General features: G+C 38.1%; 1 protein-coding gene across 4 annotated transcripts in view; it reads left to right on the top strand.

The window, feature by feature from the left end:
- Window positions 1-22,484, top strand: part of TRPC3 (transient receptor potential cation channel subfamily C member 3) — a 49,759-nt gene that overhangs the window by 21,770 nt on the left and 5,505 nt on the right. For all 4 annotated transcript variants that reach the window (XR_003256001.1, XR_003256002.1, XM_026081464.1 and 1 more), the window contains exons 3-9: window positions 2,244-2,429; window positions 9,468-9,632; window positions 12,554-12,770; window positions 14,915-15,148; window positions 16,532-16,796; window positions 19,099-19,294; window positions 21,092-21,301. Coding sequence is in view for 2 of the 4 variants with exons in the window: in XM_026081464.1 (XP_025937249.1) it covers window positions 2,244-2,429; window positions 9,468-9,632; window positions 12,554-12,770; window positions 14,915-15,148; window positions 16,532-16,796; window positions 19,099-19,294; window positions 21,092-21,301 (1,473 nt within the window). In the remaining 2 variants the exon portion in view is untranslated. The remainder of the gene's footprint in view (window positions 1-2,243; window positions 2,430-9,467; window positions 9,633-12,553; window positions 12,771-14,914; window positions 15,149-16,531; window positions 16,797-19,098; window positions 19,295-21,091; window positions 21,302-22,484) is intronic.

Below are 22,484 nucleotides of genomic sequence, written 5' to 3'. Positions count from 1 at the left end.
AAAATATTAACAAAACCAGTAGTACAAGGAGGGAAAAGTAATCTACTTCAGCAAGAGGAAAAAAAAAAGTTAGGGTTTCAAATAAAATTTGAAATGAAATGAGCAAATAATGAAGGCAGAGGCAGTAAGGAAGCCTTTTCCAGATGACAGGAACCACAAAGGAAAAACCTGTACCCCCAAAAATGATTTTAAAAAGGCAATGTGTGAAAATGAACAGAGTTCACTGATGAATGATGAACAAAGATAGAAAAGTAGTGAGATGGAGGACTCGACTAGCCTTTTCATAGCCTGTTGGAAAAAACAACTGAAGCAAGGCTATAGGGTAGTCAAAGAGAAGGCTTTACTGGTTTGAACTGGACACCGAAACACTTGATGATACAACAAGGTAAAAGAGGCAGGTGCAGTCAAGTTTCCTCCTCCAACTGTAGCTTTATGTAAGGGAATCGGAAGCTGCATCTCAGATGAAAAAGTCATAGAAGTCAAGCTGAGAGGACATGGACGCAGGAATTGAAGACCGAGAGTTTTAAGCAGAACTCTCATATGAGCTTATAGACAATGTCACAGAGGTGGTGGAAGGCAGATATACAAGCCTAAACAAAAGTGCAAGGACAGACTCATGTTTGCCTGCTTAACAGAATTGTCCTAAGAGTTTGAGAAGTAGCCACCATTTTTGTCAGAAAAGATGTGAGATTAGCTAGATGGAAATCTTTGCAATGTCAGCATGTATGAGCAACTGATAAGTTGAAAGATAAAAGCTAAATGTTAGACCTGAGCTCGTGCGGAGAGAGGAGGCGAAAAGAATACGGAGGAAGAGCATGAAACTTGTGAGCTGTATGCCAGACAAAAGGTATGTATGTAGAGAAAAGCATTATCCCAGTATCCTAGACACAACAGTTCGATAGACGCACAGGAAGGATCACAACACTTAGTTACACAGAGTGTAACTGAGGAGATGGTCCAAAAGTGTGAAGTGGTGGAGGAGACTATGAGGAGAGACAGAAGAAAGATTGAGGACCAGCAAAAGGAAAAAAGTTGCTTTTACTATGTGACAGTAAGATTTCACAGGTGTAATCCACATGCCACAAATCTGGAAATGGCTGATGATACTGTGCAAAATGGAAGAAGCTGGTGGCGGGGGAGGGCACAGAAAGAGATACTTTACTAAAAGGGACTTTAGGTTTCTGGAGTGCCTAATTATCCTGGCATTGGAGGAGGGAGCAACTGTGGTTGTCTACCCGATCCCAGGAAGCCTTGTTTAAAATCATAGTAGGAAGCAGTTTTGAACTATATTTAAAACTAGTTCAGATTACAGAAATACCCTTCCTAATACAGATTAGGTTTGGAAAAGAATCTGAATAGGAGGAGGGAATTTGTTTTTTAAGAATTGGGAAAACAGGTGTTGGTTTTACATACTTTCAGAAGGTAACACACAATATTGACTTCAGCAATAACAGAAGGGAAAACTGATGGAACAAGAACAAATGAGGGACCCTGAAACAATAAGGGATTTTGGGAAAAGGAGTGGTTTGTGACAGATATGGACAGGAAGTCGAAGAAGAGAGGGAAAGGACAGGAAGGGAAAATTGGGCAGAACTTTTAAAGAAAACTGGAAGTTTACCAAAGTGTGTCTCTGTAGTTTGGCTGTGTTAGCAATGGAAAGATGGTCTCTCGGAGAATGACTCAGAACAGGCGTCTAATGTAAAACCTTGGAATTGCCCTTTGAAGACTCTGGTTTCTCTCAGTTGTCTGTACAGGAAGCTTGCCCTAGGCTTGCTACACAACACGGGTGTCTAATTTCCTGCCACGGTTATTCTCTGCAGTTGCTTTGTAACCCATTGTTCCGCATGAAGCCAACCTAATGAAAGGTGGGAAGCAAAGGGGAAAGAAGGACGGAAAAATGAATACTGTATAAATGAGAGTAAAGAGTAAGCAGCCACTTCAGCATTGTAGAAAGAACAGCAATTATAGGCTGGGAGGCAACCCTATAGGAATGATTTCATTAATTATTTACAGCACTCAAAGCTTTTGCTGTTCTGCTGTTCTGGTGGGCAGCAGAAAAAGATTTCCTGTATCAAAAAAGAAATGATTCTGCCATACAAAAAGTCTGTAATGTCTGATACACTCATAACTTGACATATTCTGACACTACTAATTTTTAGTAACTAGAACAGTTTCTTTTTTCCTTGCCTTTGATTCTTAAGCACGTTCCTCATGGGCCGTTTTCTCTTATCCTTCTGTTTTAGAATGACTATCGCAAGCTGTCTATGCAGTGCAAGGACTTTGTGGTTGGTGTTCTCGATCTCTGCCGAGACTCAGAAGAAGTGGAGGCCATTTTAAACGGGGATTTGAATTCTGAGCCAGTTGAAACGCAGAGACACAGAGCGTCACTGAGTCGTGTGAAACTGGCCATTAAGTATGAGGTCAAAAAGGTAACTCTTTATAGCCAGTGCATTCAGACAGTGTAATATCTGAACACAATGTCATTTCATTGTTACACATGTATTATGAACTGGTGGTTGGTTATGTTAATAAGATGTAGAGCATGTAATCAAGATTTGCACAGGACGGAAGCTGGTAGAAGGGCACTCCAGTGAAGGAGTTCTGTCTAATCTACATTCCACAGCTGAAAACTGATGGGAGATTTTAATGACATAAACCAGCTGTGCTAGCAAGGTTATACATGGTTGGTCAGATCCTTCTCCTGCTTAAACCAAAAAATCCTGAAGATTTCAGTTGGGCCAGATTTTCACTCTATAAGCATGTGTCGTCTTGCCAGTCTGTGTCATAATATTACAATCAAATGAGAAAGCTGTATTTATAACAGTGTTGATTTCAACCAATGAAAAGAACTGTTTTGTTCATTATTTTTTGTCATCTTTGCTTTCTACCCTAAATAATGAGGCAAATAAATTCTCGAAAGTAAATTTAGGAAGTCTTACAATGTTCTACCAGTATTCCTACCAACAGATACATATATTTTTGAAACAAAGGTCTGTATTTTACTACTTTGAAAAGAAAAAGAGACTACATATGTTGTCATCAAATATATTGTTTTTTCCTCTTTTTAAAACATGACACTGTATCAAAGAGCTCATTTGCTACTGTGTGGGTATCAAAAAACAACAGTTTTTAGAGAGAAATTCTACATGATTGACTCTGTGTGCTCCCTTTAAAAAAAAAAAAAAAACAACTTATTAAATCCTGGAAATGAATGGAATATGTTTGTTGTCAGTTCATCAGTTTACACATCTGTGTTTGTCAGTGTTTTGTAAAGTGCAATGTGTTTTCAGCTGATAACCTTATCTAATTATTTTTAGTGAACACAATTATTTTGTGAATGAATGTTATATATCAGAAAGCATAGCTCTGTATCACACAATCCATTTGATGTAGATACATATCTGTATATTATTGCAGTTTTCAATATATAGCTGTGCTGTTCTTTCTAGAGTTTCTACTAGATTAGTTCAGAAAATAGTTAATATCATGGCATACTGTCAGAAGGAGTCACGAAATACAGCGATGCCTATGTTTTATTTACAGCTACCTATTTACATGGTCACCATAATTTCCAGTCTTAACGGCCATTATAGTTTCATCATCTCTGCAAGAATTCCTGCATCTTTCAGAAAAAATAACATTGTGTTATGTGGCCACCTGTTGAGCCAATCTGCCATATAAAATTATTTGTAAGCAACCTGACAGAACTGCTGGAAAAAGTTGGTGTTTATCATGTCCCCAAAAGATGGCTAACAAAAATTGTAAACACAGATCACAAACAGCAAATTGTTTCCAATATAGAATTTGCGTCCAGCAGATAAATGCATGTGAATTACTGAAATTTGAAGTAAACATATAGAAACATTAAATTAATTGAAAAGAGCAGAACGGGGAAGAATCTAGTTTCAGTAGACAAACGTTATCATACCTAGATAATTTATGAATTCCTTATGCTGTTGTATTTCAGCGTGGACCAAACCTTTGAGACTCTTGTTTCTGCTTTATTGCTGAAGACTGTAGTTTTCTTCTAAGAGATGGTTGTCACTAGTGAAATTCATTGCTGAGCAACGGGCCACCCAGCTCTGTTAAGAATAGCAAAAATCTACATAGTGTGAGACAATTCCATGTAGCAAACTTGTTCTCCTCTCCTGCAAGAGATTAGTTATTTGTAGATAAACTCAAGGGTTTGGTTCCAGTTCCTGAGTTCAGAACCTACAACAGCAATGATTGTGGCAGGAGGGAATAAACAGACGGTGCAGAGTTGTTTCATATTCGTACAAGTGCTGTTCCATGTAGATGGTCAGTACAGAGGGTTTGACAAGGAAGGAGCTGGGAAATTTCTGTGCCATGGTGGTCTTTTGATGCTGAAACTGGCCCCGTTACAACTGCTGCAGAGTACAGCAATACTCTGACTGCAGAACAGATTCAGATGTGGGAACTCCACACAGGATGCTTTCAACCCTGTGACTGTAGCAAGCAGGCAAGGATGGGGCTCATATTTCTTAGCTTTCAGTATTTCTAGCTGCACTTCTGGGTTAGTTGTCTTGCAACAGTGAACTGATCCAATACAGATAGTACAGCCAAACAGACCTGCAGTTCCATGAAATGGCTCATGAGCGATATGCCCTTTGGCGCAGGGGAGACAGTAAAAACCATATGACAAGTGAGCTACTGTTCTCACAAGTTTGGTTTGGGAAATGCAGCTTTTAACTCTAATGAAACTCCTGCATTTAATACCCGAGGCACTGCGTAAGAAAGTAACCCATCCTGTAAACAGAGTATGAATTCTGGAGTTAAGGTTCAGGGTGAAACTGCAGCCCCAACAGTGAATGTCTGAGGGAATTACAAGCCAAGAAAAACTATCTAGAACAAGTAGTCTGGCTCTCTGTGCTGAACTACTACTGCAGTAGTGCTTCTAATTCCTGTGTTGTATGTTAACTATGCCTTTAGGCTGCCAACAAAATCACAGAGAAGTAGCTGACACTGGGCCAAATTCTGCAGTTCTTATTCAGATGAAAATCAGAATGGAATTTCCAAATGAAATGAGCAAGAGGATTTAATTTTCAAACACTGAAGTTTTTAATAGATAGGATAGAAGATTCACATTTCACTTTGTATGCTGTGTGTTTATATATGAGAATATGCCAGGATCTGTTCCTGCTAGGTCTAAACTCAGTCATTTGGATGTTAGAATAAATAACGTTACTTTATAATCACTTACTCACACAGGAAAATATTTACAAACTGATGACTTGGTTCATGGTCATGGAACTGAATGCAAATTGAATGCATCTAAAATGTTACAGACAAGTATACCCTGAAAAGTAGGTACATAAAACTGGGATTTTTTTAGTGACCAGATATAATCTACATGCATGTTTTTTGTTCAGCGGGATTTGGATTGGATTGTAAAATATTAGACAAATGTGATAATAAAATAAGATAGACCTATGTAGCAAAAACTGAGAAACTGTATGGAATGCAGGGTGAGAGAGGAGAAATGCAGAAGAAACGAGGTTGCCGCATGATGTGATTGGTAGGTGAAAAATGATGCGAACTACTGTCTTCTGAGGAGATGAAGGGGGAGAGATGGATAAACAGACAACCAGAGAAGAGATTGCAATTGCTGAGATTAAAGACAACCAAAGCATAAATTGAAATATTTCAGCAGAGCCAGAGAGAAGGATGAATTTCAGAGCTTTTAGGGATGGGAGAAGTGACTTGAGTTGCTGTGGGGGCTTGGAAGTGGTGCAGATAGTGCAATTGCCTACAATTAAATTAATCTCTAAGATCTTCTCAAGAGCTCTTAGGCTTACTGCCAGAGAAGAACTTGCCATAACCATTGGCAGTTTACTCACTGACTCCTCCCTTTTTTGCGGAAGGAGATAGCATAGGCAGAGCTCATCTCAGCCTCAGATCATACTGTTGATAGACCAAGAGGAATAAACCAGCACACAGCTCTGGAAGAGATGCGGGTGGGCCCCTGGGCTGATTCATAGCCCTAGGCAAACTCCCTTAAAACTTCCCTTCTGTTTCTTCTCATTCCTTCTGAAAATGGGAGGAATGATGTGGGTGTTCCTTTTCTCTCCTCTTTCCAGGAGTTTCTAGCCTGCTTTTTCATATGTCTTCATAATATGAAATAATTACCGACTTTCCTGTGTCTTTGCCTACAGTGAACTTGCCACAGGATTTGTCATTTGATGGCATGAATTGAGAATAAAATTTATTCTAGCAAAAGAAGAGAGCGGGGGCATATGGCAGAATGTACAAACCAACTGGTTTACGCAAACGCACAAAAAAGTCTCTTTCTAATATGACAGGCTGGTGGGTTTTTTTCTTGTATAAGCTTCAGTGGTGACAGCCTGTTTAAAAGGATAAAAATGTTGTTCAAGTTTATGTTATTTCTTACAGACTTTTATCTTTATTTATTTCTGTCTGCCATTCCATTATAGGCACAAACTATGTTAATATGTGATCTAACTGGCTAATGAATCACATACCAAAATACTTTGGGACTTTTGTTTTGGAGCAAAGTAGATTAAAATATGAAGATTGCTTCCCTGTTTAAAGCTCATGCAGCAGCTTCAGATTCTTTTTTCTGAGAGATTTAAGGTTCCCTGTTTCCATTGTCAACCATTTAATTTGATTTTTTTGAAGAAGTCTGCCCTATTGTACTACTGTGTGCACTTTTTTAATGAATTTTGGAACAAAAACGTTGTTTTGCAGGCAGGACCTGGCAAGCACCAATGCATATAGTTGCATTATGATTTCAACAGAGTAAAAATGATAATAAAATGGGTATGCAAGGTTTGCCTTTTTTTTTTTTAAAGTGTAAGTAACTTGATAAAATTTCCCTCTTAATCCAACATGGAGTTTTCAGAATTATTTTAAAATCCTTTTTGTGAAAACGCATTAATTCCTTACTCCAATTTACTAGAAGTGTCAACCAATTTGACAAGAATGTTAACCAACTTCTTCGAATTGCGATGAGGACTAGGCTTTTTATTCTTGTGCTTAACTGATGTCCCACGTGCTCTCGTGATGTGGCAGTCTCACAGGCCCCAGTATAGCAACAGTGATAATGATGAGTATGATAATAATAATTTAGAAATGGAGTTGTAAATGTAATGGGCAGGGAACGTAACTGTAGCGTGGTTCTCCCCCAGCCCTTGCGTTTCTTCAGTAGCAGCACCCAACAAGGGCTGCACGCTCCTGGTTATGTGATGTGGTCCCGATGGGGAGGCAGTACAGTCTCCTCCATCCATGTAGCAAGTAACTTCATCCTGAAGAAATACAACAGTGCTTTAAAAATATGGCAATACTTGCGGATCCACAAACTCAACCACAGTGATTTTAGGAGAATAAAGCTTGAAGCATATCAAAACAAATGCAGTAGTTGGACACAGCTTTTTTTATCATAACAGAATTATTTTGGGAAATAGTCCCGTCCCCATGCTGAAATCTTACTGAACTTAGGAAGATAACTCACGCATCTACTTGCTGTTCATCAGAAAGATGGAAGTTGTCTGTTTAATAATATGTAGTAGATACTTAATGTGTGTCTCAATTTAGGATCTAAGCATTTCAACAAGTGCTTCCTTTCAATTTTCTGACATTCGTGAAAAGATCTGCAGAAGCTAGGGGCTAATGAAACTTTATAAAAGGCTCGGGAGCAGTTTGTGTTGGAAAAACTAATTGCCTGAGGAAAAATTGTGCGTTTATCTTGAGCATTCTCTGCTTCTCTGTTTGACTGTCTTTTGTGATTAAACCCTGATAAATTCACTTGAATGCTCTATTTCTTTGTCTAGATGTTTGTCTGATTTGGGGTTTTTTTTAGATTTTAAAGCGCTTAAGTTACAGAAATGCTTAATGATGGCTCTGCTCAGTTAGGGTCAGTTGATATTTTACTGTTGACTTCAGTAGGGGGCAGTTAGGTCAAAACAGAGTAAGTATATTTGAAAATCCTCCCTCATGTGTCCATGTCTGAGTATAAGAGAAGTAAGTACCAAAATTTGGATGTAGGGTCAAACATTCAAAAAAATGGCCTGACATTCAGTGAATTGAAATCAGTGGTAGCTGTGTACGCTTAGACTACTGATAATCAGAACATTCTTACGTAAGTGCCTGAATATTGTCTCAGGAATGTAGAACTAAGTACTGAAATTTGAAATTTACTCAGATATTTGTATAAACTTACTCCTGTGGTTTACCCACTTCTGACTGATGTCTTTTAATCCTGCTGCTATAGAAATAAATGAGCAGTATTGATAAATAATAATATAAAGCAGTCAGCAAAAATAAATGTCTCATAAAAAGATTAATTGAAAATAAAATTATCTTGCTTAGAAAAATCCCTGAAATGTTTATATTTTTAGGTAAAATATACACCATTCAAACTTTATTTGAGCCTCTGTTAAGGTGTTAACAGCTCGTCAAAACACAGAGAGGTCTAAGAATAGCATGAGACTGTGCAGTGATAACTATGTATGCTGAAGAACTTTTAAAATCTTAAAATAGTGAAAAGGGAAAAGTGATTTTTGAAAATGTCAAATTTGAGCATTTAATATTTTTCAGCTAAGATAGTATCAAAGGCACAAACTTTGAATAGAGAAAATGCAAAACTATTGCAAAATAAACTATGTATTTAGTGTAAAGGATAACAAAGCATGAAATAAAAAATCTATTATAAGGTTCTTGGAACATCATCAAAACTGTGAGAGCATCTTATCTGATTCACAAAATGTAATTTCTATGTATTACTGAATGATAAGTTTTATCTTTCACAAAACATAAAAATGTGTTTGTAATAAGTGGCTTCTGACTATTTTTCATAGCCCAAGTAATTCCAAATAGAGGTGACAGCTTGCCTAATAGATGCTAATATAAGAATAAAGAACCCTTTCAGTACCCATCTCTCTGCCTCCAGGGAGATTTAAACACCTAAGCTATATTTTGCTTCATTTTTTTTTTTTTATACTTAAAATGTATAGATGGTGAATGAGGTATTTGGAACATTTGTAAAAGAATCAAATCAAACGACAGCAAATTTCAGGGAAGTCTGAACAGTATGTGCGAGAAGGGGAGAGGCTAAAGGTGGGTTATGGTCAGACCAGGATTTCTAGTCTCCATCAGCTTGATTTGCTGAGAAATTGTTGCAAGATAGGATTAAAGCTCAACTCTGACAGGACCCGGTTGGGTCTGTGACACTGTTCTAATGATGCATCAAAGCTTCTCCCAGTGACAGCTGTCCACATGTGCAACCTTCTCCCCAAAGTGCTGCTTTTAATCAGCTCAGCAGTTTTTTCTTTATTTATTAACCTTCATTTTAAAGGAAAGGGAGAAAAGCATGCTTATTAAGATCCGAATTAATGCCAGATGGTTAAGGTTCACTGGTCATGTATGCAATATTTATATAACTTGTATTATAAATTATAATATGTGTTGGTTTTCATTCTTTTTCTTTACAGTTTGTGGCCCATCCCAACTGTCAGCAACAGCTACTGACTATCTGGTATGAAAATCTCTCAGGATTACGGGAGCAGACCATAGCTATCAAGTGTCTGGTTGTGCTGGTTGTGGCATTGGGCCTTCCATTTCTAGCCATTGGTTATTGGATTGCACCATGTAGCAGGGTACTGACTTTTATAAATTGCACATTAAAATATCTTGTATTGTTCTGGGTGCTGTTTTTCGGTTTCTGGCATCCAAAATGCAGTATTGTGCCTCTAGTTTGCTGCTTCTGAAATTGCTGCTTCTAAATAATCATATTTTTAGTGATCTCTAGTCTTGAGCCAAATGATGCTATTTGTTTTATGTTGCATTGTAAGGAGGGAACTACACTGATGAAGCATTAGAGGGAACATAAGTTGCTGTTAAGTTTAAAGAAAGAAAAAGTCCTTCTCTGAGAGTCTTTTTTTTTTTTAAATTTCTTGAGATCAGGCTCACCTCACAATCTCTGCTATGTGACTGAATTCTTGTATTTATTTTAGCACTGAGGGTTTTTTAATAGTCACCATGCAGTGCCCCAGGAGGTTCTATAACAATTCTCCTTTGGTGGCATCTTAAGATCCGATGCTGTTCCTGTATAGACCATCCCTAGAACCTCTGTTCACTTCAGTGATGCAAAATTTAATTCTAAGTAAAATATTTGCTATTACTGTGCTAGCAGGTCTCTTTACCAGGTGAACCATAGAACAGCAATCAAATTAAATACAGCTTTCCAACCATGTGGTACAATATATTCATAAGAGAGCGTAACTGTAAACACTTACCTTTTTTAAAAGACACAAAAATGAATGGGTGCTTCTACGTTCCCTGACAATCTCAAAATGAAAATAACAAAAGTTTCTTTTAAATCCTTACAGTCTGTAACATGTTAGCTATCTGCAAATGCAGCATATTGATAGATCTTTAGTAAATCAGAAGAAGTAAAAAGATTTCTCTGAGTTGCATTGTTTTTTTAAAGTTTATTTTTTTAATTTTAAGTAAATTTACTTCTGTGCTGAATATGGTCTTATAATTTTCTTTCCCTAACAACTGTACAGCAGAGGAATCTGAGTTTCACTCAGATTTGTATTTTACTTTTGTAGTTCACCTCAAAAAGGAATAAGATTTTGCTCATCTCCTACATATTTCAAGAGAATCTGTTGTTTTCTCTGCATTAAATATTTATTTATTTACTTTAAAGATTAACCTTTATGAAATGGTATAATTGTTACTTAGACTATTCTCTGAAATGACACTTTCTGTGATTATCAGTAGTGAAGATATTCCTCACAGCTCCATGTCATAGAAACATATTAATTTTTTTTTTTTAGCTAGTGTCTAATATGGAAAAGTGACATTTGTCCTTGAGCTTTAATTCCCAGTACCAGAAACACCTGATATTTTTCCTAGTGCTCATGTCAAATAAAAGTACTGTACGTTTAGATCAGTTGTTTGATATTGTAATTTCAAAATGTTTTCTAAAGGTCAGGAGCAGGAAAGGATACTGAGGCTGTTTGCATAGGTAGTAAATGCTGTTCAGCGTGTGCTGGTCTGCTCTGGCCAGAGTAGCTGACCCCAGCTTCAGAGAAAGCGCTCCTTGAAATAAAGCTCCTTACAGTTCCCCATCTACTGAATGCAGCTGTTTTCTTCTTACACGTTACTGCTGCTAATGCTGCACTTCACGGGGGATTTGGGGATGTTGCATAATATTGGTAACGTATGTGATAGTTCATCCCGACAGAACTGTATATTGGCATTAATAAAGATTGGCCGTTACGTGCAGGGCAGCGGATCCCCTGTGTGCTGAAGGAGCCAAAGAGACCTTTTGCCTTAGGCGGTGTGCAGCAGCTAAGGCAAAGCAAGCTGTCTGGCATCTACCTTGTCACACCCTGTGCAGGGACAGGGGACAAGCGTAGTCACGCTCAGGGTGCAGAAGTGGGATGTATCCCAAAGGTACTAATCCTTCCAAAGGGAAGTAGGCTGGGAGAGACTAGTAAATTCAGATGTGCAGTCCCTCCCGGAGGTCTCCAAAGAGCGCCAGCAGGGAGTCACAGTACCATCTCTGTACTTGAGCCAGTGCATAAGCTGCAGTCTGCAGTGCAGCCTTGCTGATGCTTGTACTCTTTGAGTACACTGGTCGGGAGGTTGCGGCAGCACTGGCAGCGTTAGACCTTCACTGCACAGGTAAAGGAGGCTGGCAGTATTACCCTCAGAGAGGTGGACTGTAGCCCTGGCACTTTCAACACTGCCTGCAGGGCTGAGGCTGGTACTGATGGGATCACAGACTCCTTTCTTATACGGGGAGTAGCAGCAACAGTCCCATTGCTCTTTCCAGTGTGGTCTCCTGGAGGCCAGCTGCTCCCCTCTGCTGAAAGGCTGCCTCTGCAAATGTAGAGGTACAGATGTGAATGAAAGCAGCTGAATTTATTTGAAAATAGTAAAATTTCTGATCTTGTCCTCCTTATGTCATTGCGATGCAATAGTCCTCGTTGGTTTAAGTACACATTTAAAGGTTGTTCATTTAGGACTTTTGCTATGAACATATGTTTTGTGGTTGCAATACGGTAGCCAGCGATGAGGAGATGAGTCTGTAGTTTTTCCCAGAGCTAGACTGTAGTCACAGACAAACTAATAGCACTTTCTTGTTGGTATGGAAAGCATTTTGGTATTTAGGGGCTTTGTTTGTTTGTTTTCCCCTTGGCTTGCTTCAGTCCCCCGCTGGCATATGTGAGCATTAGATCGGACCCGTTCTGGTCACTGCCACTGTGTATGTTTGTAATTCCTTGGAGTATTTCCCTGCAAACATTGCCATCTAGAGTTTATGGAATAGCATGAACACTCCCGAACAGGATGACATACCCCATAGGGCTGACTTTGGGAGGCTTCTGTTGGGAATGGTACAGCATGGCACTTCATTGTCCTTAATATCCTTAAGTAGAGAGTAAAAGTTTTTGTTTCTGACTGTCCTGAGCTCTGAGTGCCTCTTTAGGCTTCTGAAATGCTTGATGAAAGAGAGTTTCTGTTTCTGTGAGAAAGATGAGTGACTGCTTTCATTCTGCCTTCACAGCTTGGGAGAATTCTTCGAAGCCCATTTATGAAATTTGTGGCACATGCAGCATCCTTCATTATTTTCCTAGGCCTGCTGGTGTTCAATGCTTCAGACAGATTCGAAGGCATAACAACACTACCAAATGTCACTGTTACTGATTACCCTAAGCAGATCTTTAGGGTGAAGACTACCCAGTTCACCTGGACAGAAATGCTGATCATGGTATGGGTGCTTGGTAGGTATATTGCCCCTTCATCTCTATGTCAACTGTTTTCCTGAAGGCAGAAATTCAAAAAGAAAGGAGAAGCCTGGGGCCAAAACCTTCCCTGCAGCTGCTGCATGGTAGAAATAAACACTCAGGGCAGATTAGTACCTGAAAACTAGTGAAAGCATCTCTATGCTGAGCCCTCTTGCAGCATGGGGTAAAAGCAGGTTGGGGGCATAAAAGGAGTGGCTGGACTGCTTTATACCTGGGGTGCAGAGCAGCCCCCAGGCAAGAATAAGGAAGCCTCTGCGGCATTGACCCTGGCACAGATGAGGCTTGAGGCCATTTTTTCTGAACTGGAGCAGAGCAGGGCAAGGGAGGTGTGGGGAGTGAGGGCAGGAGTCCTGCTGACTGTTGCTCCAAAAGAAGGGAGGAAGGGCTAATCAGTGGCTGGAAGGGGGCCTGGAAAAGGGTGCTGTTGGTGCCAGTTGTTTCTTTACAGCTTCAATATCATTTGACAGTCAAAAGTTTTAAAAAAGTCGTAGCCTGCAGGAGTAAAATGGTCAAGCATTTTCTTCAGAGGAAGAAGGCTGTTTCATGGTGTAGTAAGTCTTGTTGATTTGCAATGACACTGCTGAGCAGTTCAGTAATTCTGGCACTTGCGGCAGGAACATAGGTTTGCTGACGGGAGCACTACAGAAATCACGCTTTGCTGAAGTGGTGTTCTTAAACAGGACCAGGAGGCCTGCTCTGCTCTGTGCCAGAAGGCCAGGAGGTCCCACTGCTTGGTGTTGCTGCGTTAGCATGGTAGTGCTCATGTGGCAGTACTGCTTACGTAGCATTCAGGAGAAATCAGTTTCCATCAGTGTCCAGGGGCTAATGAGTCTGTTCCATTACTCAGCCCCGTGTGCTGCCCCCCACCCCTAATCCCAAACCTGGTCAGCTGCCAGCCTGTTTGAAACTATGTATGGCAGAAAATGCTGTCTTCTAGTTTTTCATCCAAGTCAGGTGCCCTGTTTAGGTAGGAAAATGTCAATTAGCCACATGATAATGTAGCATTCTCAGATTTTACTAGCTGCAGAATAGAAAGGAATTATTACTCTGGCTGTTACATGAAGGTGCCTCACCCTGTCTTTTGAATCATCTGTGTTTCCTGGTTTAAGCACTGTTTAATCCTAAACTACATTAGGGTAGGGAGCTGAGTATCCCTTGTATATGCTGCCTTTTGGGTAGTTCCCGCATATGCTGGTGGGGAACAGCCTCTTTATTTGGAAGGCAAGGCTTGTGATTTTGGTGGTCTCTGGGACTCGGTCACTGTGAGAAATTTCTTTGGCCCTCAAGAGCCGACCAGCCCAAGCAAATCCAGTGCATGGCTGCTGTGCATACGCTTGGGATGACAGCAAAATTACAATTTAGATTGGAGAGTCTGTGGCTCAAGCCTGTTCAGAGCAGAACCCCTTTGCATTATCCCTGCAGGGAAACAAGAAAAAAATATTTCTCTCTTTTTTCCCTCACAAACCTTTTGGAGTAAGCAAATATCATGATTCTCAACAATTACATCTCTAAGTTATGATGAGATTGTGGTCTGGACTAATTCCACATGAATGAATCTCTGAGGAGAAGTCTGAATAAGAAAGTTGAGTTACAGTAGCTGAATTCCACTTTCCATGCTGAAAAGCATCTTACTCTATGAAGTGGAGAACCAGTATTATAATTTTGGCATTTTTATTTTGTCATCTATACAGTTGTGAGTTGTTGTACCTTTCTGTAACAATTAACCCTTTTGATTAAGAAGTGTTATGTGAATGTAAATGATAAAATAAGTAAGGAGTTCTTTTTTCCACATTTACAATTTTTCCTTCTTTAGAAACACAGCATGTTGTTAGGCTTTTGCTTTCATTGCATATGCATGTGCATTACAAAGTTGTGGTACTACGTTATACAGTATGGAGATGGCTGAACTTTATCCTGGTGTATTGATTAAGATCTTGCAATTTGATCAACCCTGTTAAAACCAAGACAGCCATATTCAAGGTGTATGACAACTCTGTGACACTGCAAATAAGTGAATTTCTGCTCTACTTGTACTACTTGGTTTCACGCAATGAGAGAATGCAGAGATAAATGAAAAGAGTGTGGCCAACATTGCTATGTTTTTTCATTTCTTGTTGCAGGTATGATGTGGTCAGAATGCAAAGAGCTTTGGCTGGAAGGACCCAGGGAATATATTTTGCAGTTATGGAATGTTTTGGATTTTGGGATGCTGTCCATTTTCATTGCTGCTTTCACAGCGAGGCTTCTAGCATTTCTGCAGGCCACAAAAGCACAACAATATGTGGACAACTACATTGAGGAGAGTGATCTCTCTGAAGTCACACTTCCACCAGAAATAGAATATTTTACTTACGGTGAGTTTAATTTTTCTGCAACACAGATCTTAAAATAGAAAATCTGGTTGGCATCCGTTTGAACTGTGAAATGCACTAGCATTTTTTAGCCCTAAAATGAGTATTTGCATGTGTTTGTGTTCATAGCAATATCTAATGGTTTCTACCTCCATTTTTTTTCTCTGCTATTTAAACAATACTTGTTATGCTAATTTGATAAACAAGTTTGCCAATATATTAAAACCAAACAATAGGTAAGGACAAAATCAATTCAAATGTACACAATTCAACTGTCTTTCCGAACTGTTTATACCAAAGCTGAATTTGACTTTTTGTATTATAAACACTTCCAAGCTATATTCTATTCTTGACTTAACACACAACAAATACAGTTTTGATGTGAATTCTTTTTTTTTGTTTGGTTCAGTAGAATCATTTGTATTCCTAAAGGTCTATCAACATTTTATGATTAAGGAAGAGGCTTATACCAAACTTGGACCCAGTAAAGTCCTGTTCAGATAGAATAGAAGTACTAAATTGTAATTAAAGGTGTAAAGAATTTCTATTTGCAACATAAAGAATTTCTGTTTCTACCAACAAGGACCTGTATTTGCTGCTGACAGTATACTTGTAGCATACTTTATGAACTTCAATATATTACAGTAATGAACTTGATTTTATTACTTTAACTGGTATATAATCAATCTGAATTTGTACATATATATTATTTTTGTACGTATATTATTTTGGTATCAAGCACATTTTAATTCAGTGGTGTTTTGCTATGAAGGTGCATTAACTCACATTATATATAAACTCTATAAATTCTTTATTAACTCTATTATTTCTGAACATGCTGTAAGTGAAAATCATGATCCTGTTCCCATTGAGGTCAATGGAAAAAATACCCATGACCTCAGTGGGGTCCAGTTTATATCCTGAATTTGTAACAATGGCAAAAGCTTCATATAATTAACAAATTGAATTGTTCCTCAACTAATACTGTTAACTGTCCACTAATAAACCCCAAAACATGAGTTAATTATTGGCTTTAGCCAGTGTGTATTAAGAGAGCTAATCAAATGGTCATGTTACAAAAGACAGTAAGAAAATATTTATTGTTACATAGTTCAGGTTAAAGCACACATTGTAGAAGAGACTTTCATCTTGAAGCAAGTATAATTTTTCTTCTAGCAAAAGGTAATGCAATTTACATTCATCATTTGTGACTTAAATGAAATAGGAATAGAATAGTAACTATAGAGTAGCAGCTACTAGACTCCCCAAATATTTGTCTCAACTAGTTTCAGACATGTTCATGACAAATCCTATCAAGACTTATTTTTAAACATTGTGATAAATGAGTAACTCTTTATATTTATGTCTGTATTTCATATCTTCCAGCTAGAGATAAATGGCTGCCATCTGATCCTCAGATAATATCTGAAGGCCTTTATGCAATTGCTGTCGTGCTTAGCTTTTCTCGAATTGCATATATCCTGCCTGCAAATGAGAGTTTTGGGCCCTTGCAGATTTCACTTGGAAGGACTGTTAAGGACATTTTCAAGTTTATGGTCCTTTTTATTATGGTGTTTCTTGCCTTTATGATTGGAATGTTCATACTGTATTCCTACTACCTGGGAGCTAAACTAAACCCGGCCTTTACAACGTAAGTATGAAGCTATGTTAAAGCAAAAGGAAATATGAAACTTTCAGTTTTCCACAGAGGTAAAAAAGCCTGTGAGGTATTGCATGCTCTTTCCTAGCATTAATATAACCGAAGGCTGTTGAAGTTGTTGAGAAATCAGGTATCTCAGAGCCTTAGAAAGCAGAATACAAAAGCCCAGTTCTATCCTATGTACATAAAGGATGCTTCCATTAAAATAATTTTACCTCTATATCATGGTAATTATACAAGCTTGCGGACAGCCAGCTGCAAGATGTTAGTGATTTCCCCTGCATTATATTTTCACATATCAACCAGTAGAATTACAGTCTTGAACTGTGCTCTGTCAGACCTAATTGATACACAGAGAGGGATTTAGCCTAGGTGTCAATAATAGGCCTCCAAATGACACTTTAATCTTTCAAGAAGTGAAGTTAGCAATTCTGTAGATGATGGGTCTTTCTTAGATCAGTACTGAAACAAATCTATGAATTGCATTGGACTCTTTTGGATGAGGTTTACAGTCTGCATGATAACTGCTTATTACTGATAGTTACGTGAGTGCAAAAGAACACTGGCTGGAAATTGCATCTTGTGCAATTAGATTGCTTGCCATCATCTCCTCTGAAGTTCCTGTCTGATTTCCATTTTTTACTTCCTGAAACAAAGTGATGTTGGAACTGGTAAATATTTAGGACATTCCAAACCAGAGGTAGTTCCACAGGTTGGTGAAATTCAGAACTTTTCTCTTTCTCCCATCTTTCTACACAAGACTGAACTTCTATAAAAACTGCAGTGTTTTCATGTATTTGCTTCCATGACTCTTCCTTAATTTGACATGATTTTTTACACTTATTCTTTCTCATTGTCTTTCCTGTAGATAAATAATGAGATATAATGATATTTATGTTATGGTTTCTGGTACCAGGTGTTGAATATGGATAATATTTTAATACTTATTCATTGCTTAAACAGTAGTGTTATTTTACTAGACAATACACCCAATCCTATATTGTTCAGACTTAAAATTATTTATCAACATTAAAACAGGTAACTCAAGATATGTGTACTGGCTTATTTTGGATACTTATTAAAATACAGTCATGAATGTCTGTTAGTTCACCTTTTAGCAACACAAAGAAGTTATTTCCAATAAATTCTGTCCAATGGGGTGTACAATGGAAGGTACATTTTTAAAGTAGGATCAAACTTTTTATTGAATTTCTACATCTCTTAGCTTCCATTCTTTAGCCTGCCTCCCGGTGAGGTGTAGGGTAGAGCTTTGCAGTGAGCTGCGTCCTCGCTGCGTGATAAGCCAACCTGTAGCAATGTTACGCTGCCAGAAAGCCAAGCTCTGCAGTCTGTCCCTTGATCTCGGTGGCAGAGGTCTGTCTCTCCACTCAACGAATCAGACAGGCATCAGACCTGTGCGCTGTGGAAACAACAGTCGCTTTGTCGTGAAAATCAGAAGGCTCCCTGGTGCCATATCGCTGTAATCATTTTCCTTTCCCTTCATAAAAACCTTCATGGGGTCAGTTTTCCGTGGGTTGGAAGAGGAAGGGCAGTGTGAAGAAGATCCACTGTCAAATGCCCCGAAGGTCTGAAACAGGCGGTCAGACAGCTGTCGGAGAGGCCTTGCAGCTCCCTTCCTCAGAAGTCAGCCCGTCCTGGACCCAGAGCCTCAGGGGTATTTAGGTGCCTGCCTCCTACTGAAGTGCCCTCTTCCCACTGTGATTGCAACAGTGGTCTTCAACAAATGCCATGAAATCTGTTCGGTTTACCAGTTCTGTTGCTGAACCTGCTGCTACCTGATTTTGGATGCGCTCTTCCTCATGGAAGGTTTATTCAGGAACTCAGTGAAAGGAGTGCAGCAGTTTTCCTCCCTCCAGCCCCATTTTTAGCTTTCTTAGGATAGGGAGAGTCTGCCCCCTACAGAATTAGACTGGAAAATAATGAGATGAGAATACGTTTCATCTCAAAACCTGGAAATGTGATAGCCTTCTAGTTCCTTTTTCTATTGAGCTTTCAGTCTTTGACAAGTATTTTTGAGTAACTGAATGAATTTTGCATGCTTTACCAGTATTTCAGCTATATTATGTGTGAAGTATTGGAGCACAGTGGAGAATTCAAGCAGTCTGTGAACACATTTTCTTGCGTGTTGTTATTTTGATCAATGCCTAAATTAAAATCTCTACAACCTTGGGTCACGGACAAATTACTGGAGATTGTTTATCATTTGTTCTAAGCACAGCTTATGTATTTATTTGTGTAGCTAGTAATAATGCTTTCCTCTCTTTTCATACAGAGTGGAAGAAAGTTTCAAGACTTTATTTTGGTCAATATTTGGCTTGTCTGAAGTAACCTCTGTTGTCCTCAAATACGATCATAAATTCATAGAGAACATTGGTTATGTTCTTTACGGCATATACAATGTAACAATGGTTGTAGTTCTGCTCAACATGCTGATTGCTATGATCAACAGTTCATATCAAGAAATTGAGGTATGGCTCTGCTCTCAAGTTGTTCTCTTTTGTTACATTGGAAAAGGGCAGAATTATTAAGAATTCTTTTAATGAGCATGTCTTGATATGCAAAAGTACAGTCAAGGGACTACCTTAGTGAAGGAGACGACAAAAAATACTATGTTCTAAGACTGTCTTTATCTCGCAACCCAGCCAAGATACAGAACCTTACAGGATCTGAACAGGTAGTTTATCTTGTGCCAGGTGTACACATCTAAGGAAATGCCATCCATCCAGAGATTTTACAAGCAAAACTAACATTCAAATGAAGACTGCTATGAAGTAGAAAAAAAAGTTACTTGGCACAACATTTTAGACTATGACTAGTTCATTCCCAGTTTCTTTAGGATGCTAATTGCATGTTTTCTTAATTGAGTACACTTCAGTCTTTGGATAGGTCATTAGGATATGGATTAAATGTATTTTGATGCATTTTTTAATGGAAACCTGGTTTGCATTTCCAGTCCTTAAACTTTTTAACTAAACATGGAGGAGTTGGACACTTATGTTCATGTGCCACTACTGTACACACTTTTCTACATTTAGGTACTGTACTTGCAATATGTTGTAGGCATCTGTTCACATAATTGTTGTGACTGAGTCACACTTTGCAATGCTCACAAGCTTAGTTATGAAGCACGTACTTTTCTTCTACTTTAGGTGCAATATTAAAATTTGATTCTCGGCTTAGCTGAACTTTGTTGTGTGCCCTGAAAACACAATAGTGGTAGTTCTCCAAATCTGCCAGGTGGCTCAGTGGATTAATGACTGAAGTTCACACGCAGTGATTGGCTGCATTGCTCATCAAAAGAGATATGTTTTATTTGAATTTCATTTTGCTGATAAAGTATCTTCATTTTTAAAGTTATTTAATTAAATTAGGGTATTTAGCACCCAACTACAATAAAAAAAACTCAGAAACTTTGAAGTAGAGAAGACATCTGCTTTTAAAAATAAAATTGAAATTGCTGAAATGAAAATAAAAATATATTTTTAATGCCAGTCTTCCAGACCATAAATTCTGATGTTATTCAGAGTACTACATTCACATGCACACACAAGCACTGTTCCCAGCAGGGAAAAAAAAAAAAAACAAATCTAACAGGTAGTGTACAGATGGATGTGTCATTTACAATACTTTCAGTGGCTTCTGGGAAACTTCAGGGAATTCAGCAAGAGAAAAACAGTTTCACTAAGCCAACTTTTTCACTTTTGGAATAAATCAAGTCCAGACTTACAAAACTTTGGTAAGAATGTATCAGGACAAAATCAGTTTGTCAGTTTTTAACAGGATTTCTTCATGAAAACAAATTTGATATTTTATGTAGTCCTTTATAAGTCACAATTAGTGTTCATAGTTATGTAAAAAACTGTGCATGCCTAGAAGCCAATACAATTACTTTGTTTGCATGAGTACGACAATCATGTAACCAATTTAAAGAAAAAACAAGACTTTTTAAAAAAGTTTCACTATAAATAGCAGAGAGTTAATATATTAGCTTTCACTCTGTGCAAAAATAACTCGTTTAAATTGTTTACATACTTGAACTAAGTACCAGTAATGAGATGTTGACATAAAGAGACACAGCTGAATTTTAGTTAAAGTGGATTCGATAAAGCAGTTGCATTTTTGCTGAACTACTAGGAGTTTTATTTGCAAGTAAGTAACATTGCTGTGTATAAGAAAAATATTAGATATTTAAAAGATGTTTCATTTGGAAGAAGTTTTGCGTATCATGAAAACAAAGCACATACCTGTTTTGTATCTTAACACAGGACGACAGTGATGTAGAATGGAAATTTGCTCGTTCTAAACTCTGGTTATCATATTTTGATGATGGAAAAACATTACCTCCACCGTTCAGTCTTGTACCAAGCCCCAAATCTTTTTTCTATTTCATCATGAGGATCATTAACTTTTCTAAGTGCAGGAGGAGACGGCTGCAGAAGGATATTGAAATGGGAATGGGCAATTCCAAATCGAGGGTAGGTACTAAAATCTTTTAATTGTAGTAATGAGGTATTTTTCCATCTCAGCATTCTGTTTTCCTTTACATTGTAGGGGATAATTTGTACTTCTGATGATAGTAGGGTAATTAGTTAGGCATTTATATTTGTGGATCTTTAATTCATATTGTCATATGGAAAAGCACAGTTATAACAAAAATAACTGAGTAATCAAAGATGCAAGTAATTCCCACATGGAATGACCTAAATATTGAACAAGGAAGCTTTCAGCCTCCACTAGAGAGATGTCACCATACAGTTTTATTTCATGGATAACAACTGGGAATATGGAGAGCTAGCTTTTCCTTTCACCAGAACAGGCAATGGATGAAGTGTGGTCGGGATGGTATTTCACTCCCTACTATCAAAAACTATGTTCTCAGCAGAGGAGAGCAGGAGGAGAGGGAATTGGTAATTATAATCTCTAGCGTTTAGATAACATATTTAGATAACATTCTAAATTGGGGTATCTAAATGTTCTGTGCAAATATTAATGAATGCAGTGTCACAACACCCTAGTGAGAATTAGATAACAATTTCTCCTGTTTTGTTGATGGGAAAGTGGGGCACAAACAGGTTAAAGAGGATGCACGTGGGTTTCTTTTTATAAATTAGCCTCAAGGCCTTGTATTTTACAAAGACCAAAACCAAAAATATTTTGAAAAGCATTTTTGATTTGTTTTACCATAAAATATCAGAAATGTCAACTCTTTCCTTTTTTTTTTTTTGGAAGATCTCTGGAGCCTAGGACAGTTGTTTTGGGCTCCTGAACCTTTAATAAAGACAATATTTTCTCCAGTTTTCTCTAGATAGTGAAAGTAGATACATATTTTTTAAAATGGCAGTTTTAATCAGTTGAGCTAGGAGCACTACTGCTACTACTAACTGCTCCACTTGGAATGCTAAAGACCAAAAGTATTTAAAAAAAATCAAAAACGACCAAAAAAACCCAACACCCTAAAGATACACTTTTATAACAAAACACTTAGTTCTTCTGATATATCATACGGCAGCAGCTTAGAGTGTAAGTCACTAAAAAATGAAAATCATGTTTGAGACACTGCTGAGACAGGTGAGGTGGAGCTAGTTTTCTTGAACTACGAACCAAATTCTTTTTTTCTGGGAAAGGCAAGGTATATCCCTGGAACATCCTTTTGTTCCC

Source organism: Apteryx rowi, unplaced genomic scaffold, assembly GCF_003343035.1.
Source record: "Apteryx rowi isolate R43461 unplaced genomic scaffold, aptRow1 scaffold_55, whole genome shotgun sequence".
Taxonomy (NCBI): domain Eukaryota; kingdom Metazoa; phylum Chordata; class Aves; order Apterygiformes; family Apterygidae; genus Apteryx; species Apteryx rowi.
The sequence above is the reverse complement of the archived record's forward strand: the minus strand, read 5'-3'. Positions and strand labels throughout refer to the sequence as shown.